Raw genomic sequence first — 6,038 nt, 5'->3', positions numbered from 1 at the left:
TTTTCACCAATCTCTTCATTCCCAGTAATATCACTTTTGTTCTGCCCTATGTTGTTGCTTCCCTAAACCTTTAACTCACTTTTGGTCCTTCTGTCCACTTTCCAATCACTATCAGGTTAATTTTAAAATCTAACTTTGATCATGTATCTTCCCTGCTGCAAGCTTCTTTGCCTTTTGAATAAAGTTTGTATTTCTTAGTGAGGTGTTTATTATACTCCCTGACTTCACTCTCTCTTTCCAGTTTTATCTCTACTCCCACTTCTTATACACAACCTCGCTCCATTCAAACTGGATGACTTGGTATCTCATGAATATGCCTGTGTTCATGCTATTTCTACAACCTACAAGGAGGCCTACCTCCTCTTTACCTCGATTTTGACTATTCCTACAGACCCGGCTCCAATGTCACCCTCTCCATGAAGCTTCTGCTAATCCCACTTAGCAACCTGTAAGTGAGATTTTCTCTAAATTTTCCTCACAATTGTTTATATTTCATATTTAGCCAACTTGGCTTGTTTTACAGCTGTTTATATTCCTGTCATATTCTGTTTTGCTATAAATTCTTGAACATGAGAATTACAAACATAATATATAAACAACATGATAGTGTAAGCAGTGTTCATTTTGATACTCCCCATGTCTAGCACATTTCCTGTATGCTTATTCAAATAAAGGGCTGAGGTACAGACTAGGCCCCAAATGAATAGTGTGCTTGTTTTATAACACTTCTCAATTTTCAGTGGCAGTTTTTAGTATCTAGTTCATTTGTACTCCTCTCCAAAGATCATGCAGGCATCGATATTGAGAAATATTTCTGTAATCCTGTTCCTCACATTTCCTAGCCCTGGAGTAGGCAAGTTAATCTTTCTATAGTCCAATATCCTCTCCTAAAAAAATGGAGGTGGTAATGTGAACTCTGTCAAATTTTGTGAGAATTGTCAACTAAGAAAAAGAGGCAAAACTAATGAAAAAATAAAGGTCTTTTCTTTGGAGTCTCACAGTTGCAATTCAGAGAACACAGATTCTGTTAGCAACCAGAAAAGTGTCCCACTCATGTGGGCAAAGCAAGAGTTTATTCTGAGAAAGAATTGGGTTGCTTATGTGATTTTGATAAAGAGAAAAAAACCCAAAACTTAATTGGTCCCCACCAGTTGAGCTGCTTTCGATTATTCTGACTTTTATTGGTGCTGTCAAATGCAACTAATCTTACTATGTTTTAGTTAACTATTCTGTCTTCATGAAGTTCAAACCAACAGTTTTATGGTCCTAATGCCAGTTCTTTTTAGCAACTACCTATAAAACAGTTGCCACTTTGGACCCAGTTCACGAATTCACTAGTTAGAAAGGAAAATGGAGCTTCAAAATGGGATCTCTCATGTTCAGAAATTTTATTTCACAGAATTAAATGAGATCGTATGTACTTAGAATAGTACCAGCACATGGTACATGCTCAGTGTTAGCTGCTGCTTTTTTATCCTGGTTTAAACTTTGACCCTGAGATAGCTGTTGGTTTGAAATGTTAATCTGGTATCTCTGTATGGAGCCTAAAACTTTGAACATTTTCCTCTGTGATATTCACTGTCATACCCATAGTATTAGGGAAATTTTATTTAGTTTGGCAGCTAATAAGACAACCCAAATTCTTTTTTTCTAATTTCACCAAACCCAGTATATGAATACCAAGATTTATAAAAGACCTGGTGTGGCATAGTGATAGATGGTTATTTATTCACCTTATAAAATGATAATTGCCTACATGGAATATTTTACTATTGACCCCTTTAAACAGAAACCTCTGCTTAGGAAGTTTATAATTAAGCTTATATAAATTTAACTTACATACATTTGCATGCACACACGTTACTGATTGGGAGACAAGAAATTGCCTTTCTAGTTACATTTTGTCATTAATCTTTATCATTGCATTGTGACCTCGAATAAGACACTTCTCTGCATTTCATTTTTCAAATCTGTAAAATGAACATATTCAAATGAGGTTTAAGATCTTGCTCAATTCCTTAAGTCTGTGGTTCTGGCCTAAAACTCTAGGACCTAACATCATAGGCAAGGTGATGGGGTGATGTGAAGAAGATTCAGGTTGGTGGGAATTAACCACTCATAGATGCTGTTAAGGCAAAAACAAAAATAAGAGCTTCTTGAGAGCAGGGACAAATGCTATTCTTTGAATTCCCTACCATGTTTACCTCAATGCCTTGAATAGAGTTCTCATTAAACATTGAATTAATTAATGAGCAATATCTATAAATGTCAAGATCATATACTGTGGAACCAGACAATGCCTGGGTCTGCAGTTCCAGTTCTGTCACCAGTTCGGTGACCTTGGTCAAGTTACTTAATCTCTCTAGGCCTAAATTCATGTGCAAAGTGGGGATAATGACACTACAATGATATTGTTGTGAAGGTTAAGTGAGTTAATATTAGTCAAAGGTCCTCAGAACAATGCTTAGCCCATAGTAGACTCTATTATTATTACTCTGTACATACTTGAATGATCTTTAACCTTAAAAGCAGCTGAATGTACACGGATGGAATTTGGAATATATTTTCTCTTACAGATGTATCCTGGAAGACAGGTTTTTACATGGTAAAATTTATCTAATATGGATGGGGATGAAGTTATTCAAGTTACCTTTTTTTTTAAAAAATGAGGGGCATAGAGCATGCTGTCTGATTGCTTGGATTCATACCATTTTATATAGCCTTGATTGGTTAGACAAAAAGATCCAGAGATAGAGGGGTAAGACGCTTTTTTTTATAAAGTTTCTTTCCAACCCTCAGGAGGGGGTGATTCTATGATACATTGTTCCAAGAATAAAAATTCTATCTGCAGTTCCAACCTGTTATGTCAAAACACAAAAGCTTGTTAGAGATCCTGGAGACTGCATCCCTGAGGACCTGTACACTGTATGTAAATCTTTATCATTTTAAAATCAAAGTCCACTAAATAATTAACTAATAAAGTCTTGGTATGTGGAATCTGATTTTTCCCCCCAGTAAAAGGAGTTGCTATTTAAAAGAAGTCAGCTCCAGAGACTTAAGTAGAGTTAACAAGATATCCAAGATTGCTGGGAAAAGAATCACCAAGTTGGTTCCTCTTTTTTCAAATATGGGGTAATAGGGCACTATTACTCCTGCTGATGGGTGACCTTGGCACCTTGTGGCTGGGCAAAGGCCATTCTTCCCCAAACCCCCTCCTTGTATAGTCAGGTGTCTGGGAAAGTATCAGGGGCATTGAGTCTCACCTCTTTTCCATTTTGAGGTTTAGTAGAATTAGAACTCTCATGGATGGAAGTCAGCTGGTAGGAAAGGATATCAGAGACCCTGAAGAGGGAACTCGCATTTAGGGAAGTCTGGAATGGTGACCTGGCAGCCACATCAGAAGCAGATTTTGTCCTGACATATTATGTTGCTGATACTGGAACCTGCCTGACCCCCAACCACCATGGAATAGCCAGATGATTTGCGACTTGGAAAAATGGCTGCAGATAGGGCTGTAGGTTTCAAAACTGTTCCTTTGGGGAAGCCGAGAGCAATGTACCAGGTACTGAGGTCTCTGCAGCCATCTGAACTACTCAGAGCACTGGACAAAAATCTTTTGGATTGTGTGGGGGACCAGTTTCCAGCACTGCCAAAACCAGATATGCGCGCTAAAAGATTATCCAATTTTAGGTGTTTGGAAGACTAACAGTCACTGAAGCAACACTGACTTGAACAATTGTGAAGTAGCATCTGAGGCCCCAAGAAAAAGATTGGACTTCCTGCTCATTTGAGGTAGGTAGCCTTAAGTGTTATTTGAATAAGAAGTAAGATTTGATCTTCTGACTTAACGTTGCTTACGTTGATTTTTAGCAGCTTTGCCAAATCAGTGAGACCATGCTCATTTAAAGGAGGTATAAACAGGACTCTGGTGACATTTTCTGCAAATGCCTGGAAAATTTCATTTGGTGACAAATCAACACTAGTTGCTATGTAGTTGGCAAGATTATCATAAGATAACTGTCAACGAAGAACCAGAAACCTAATTTCTCAAGTTTTCCTGAATTCCTGAAGACAGCACAGGCTGCAGAAAGGAGGTTAGAAGAAAAAATAAAAAGAGGCCAAATCTCCAATGCCTAAGCAGTTCTGGATCCAGCGGTCAGGACAGGGCTAGAGCCTCAAACGTCGCAATCAGGGCGGATCTGTCCCAGACGGAGTCACGCCTATGTGGGCGGGGCCGCAGGGGTGGGACTTCCTGTCCGGAACATTTTTCACTCACAGGAAGAACACAGCCACGGATCCTGCCGGTAGTGTAGTGATAGAGTCTGACCTCTTCCAACTTAAGGTACGTCCTGCCTTCCTTCTACCCCATACCGGCTCTCAGGCGGTCTTGGCCGGAGCTTCGAGCCTGGGTGCTGCGGGGCGGCTCTCCGCGGGCGGGAGTGGGTGGGCGCGGTCAGTCGTGCAGGGGTTGGCGCCCAGGGACAGAGGCCGCAGCTGGGGCCGCTGTATCCCTGCAGTGTTGTCCTTAATCCCCGCCGCGGAGTGACCCCACAGCGTGTAGCGATTTCGCTCGCGGGCTCTCTCTGCACCTTTGCGGCGGCTTATGTCGAGTAAGTTCTTTTAAATTTTACTGATTCCAAGGCAGCTCAGAGACCTCGCATATTCCCAGGGTCATGCAGTCCCAGTGTAACCCCCTGATCCTGTCCTGTGCAGTCGTGCTGCTGGGAACTGGTGACAGGAAGGTGGCTGTGTTCCCACTGTCAGGAAGGCTGCGACCAGCACAGAAACAGTTGAAAATGTTTCAGGTGTTTGTCTTTAGGAAAATGAAAGTGAATAAAATACTTCTCTCTTTGGTCGAGAAGTCTGCTCAAAGTGGTTAGGCATATAAGGCACTTAACACAAATAATCAAAACCTATGGAAGATATTCCTGAGTACCCTAAGTGTGATGGACCAAGTTTTATGGGCTCTTCCAGGCCAAGGCATCTTCCCAGCTTCTCCCTGCATGTTCCTTCCTAAGGAATGTCATTGAGATTCAGGACTGGGTTGTTGCCTACTCAGGTGACTTCTATAGTATTTATGTCTGCAGGCCACACCTCTTCTATGAGTTCAGGATCCATACGTTCAGCTGCCTAGTGATGTCTCCTTTTGGTTTCATAAAGTCTCCCCCCCCCCTCTACTAATTAAACTTTTGATCTCCCTACCTCCTACCCAAATTTCCAAATTGACTCTTTCCTGTTACTCTGTTTCAAAAGATGTCGCTATTATCCATTCAGTTGTTAAAGTGGAAAATCTGGGCATCATTGAACTCTTCCTCTTCTTCCTAACCTATATCCAAATTATTGCTAAATGTCCCCAACTTTACCTCTCAAAGCAAATATCTCTTGATTATCTCAACATCTCTCTATATATCTCTCCCTCCATTCTCCCAAGTTCAAGCCAACCGTCAGGTCTTCTCTGGACTACTGCATTCTAATTCTAAATCTCCAATCCAGTCTGCCTAGCATCCACTCTCCACTCTAACCTCCACCCTCCAATCTGTTATCATCAGTAGCCAAGGTGAAATGATTCTTCAGGGCTCTCAAATCAAATGTTATCTCTAAGGCTCTGATTGGGATGGTCCCTACTATCACCCCACTCTCATTTCTCCTGCCTTTCTTTGAGCTCTGGGCTGTCACATTTAAGCCTTTTAGTTACTTTTCACTTACATCCCATAGTCTAGTCCAGTTAGTTAATACCTGTTCATTTGTCCTTTAGATCTTGGTTTAATCAGTCATCAGGGCAACCTTATCTGATACTGAAAGTCAGGTTAAAGCTGTCCTGTTCCATGCTTCTCATTGCATTTCTCCTCCTTAGCCTTTATTTTTTTTTTCTGGTGTTTTGTTTGTTTGTTTTTGGTTTTAATAACACCTAAGGGCACCTGGGTGGCTCAGGTCATGATCACCTGGTTCATGGGTTTGAGCCTCACATCGGGTTCTGTGCTGACATTGTGGAGCCTGCTTGGGATTCTCTCTGTCTTTCTCTCTCTGCCTCTCCCCTG

General features: G+C 41.1%; 1 protein-coding gene across 5 annotated transcripts in view; it reads left to right on the top strand.

The window, feature by feature from the left end:
- The first annotated feature begins 3,054 nt into the window (after positions 1-3,054).
- The window catches only part of IMPA1 (inositol monophosphatase 1), a 35,862-nt gene continuing 32,878 nt past the window's right edge, over positions 3,055-6,038 (top strand). For 3 of the 5 annotated variants that reach the window (XM_019453360.2, XM_019453359.2, XM_019453361.2), the window contains exons 1-2: positions 3,055-3,792; positions 4,279-4,342. Coding sequence is in view for 2 of the 5 variants with exons in the window: in XM_019453358.2 (XP_019308903.1) it covers positions 4,223-4,342 (120 nt within the window). In the remaining 3 variants the exon portion in view is untranslated. Of the gene's footprint in view, positions 4,343-6,038 lie in introns of all 5 variants that reach the window. The other 2 variants (XM_019453358.2, XM_019453357.2) reach the window with 2 other exon arrangements.

Source organism: Panthera pardus, unplaced genomic scaffold (assembly GCF_024362965.1).
Source record: "Panthera pardus isolate Hobbes unplaced genomic scaffold, ASM2436296v1 HiC_scaffold_7, whole genome shotgun sequence".
NCBI classification, from domain to species: Eukaryota; Metazoa; Chordata; class Mammalia; order Carnivora; family Felidae; genus Panthera; species Panthera pardus.
The sequence above is the reverse complement of the archived record's forward strand: the minus strand, read 5'-3'. Positions and strand labels throughout refer to the sequence as shown.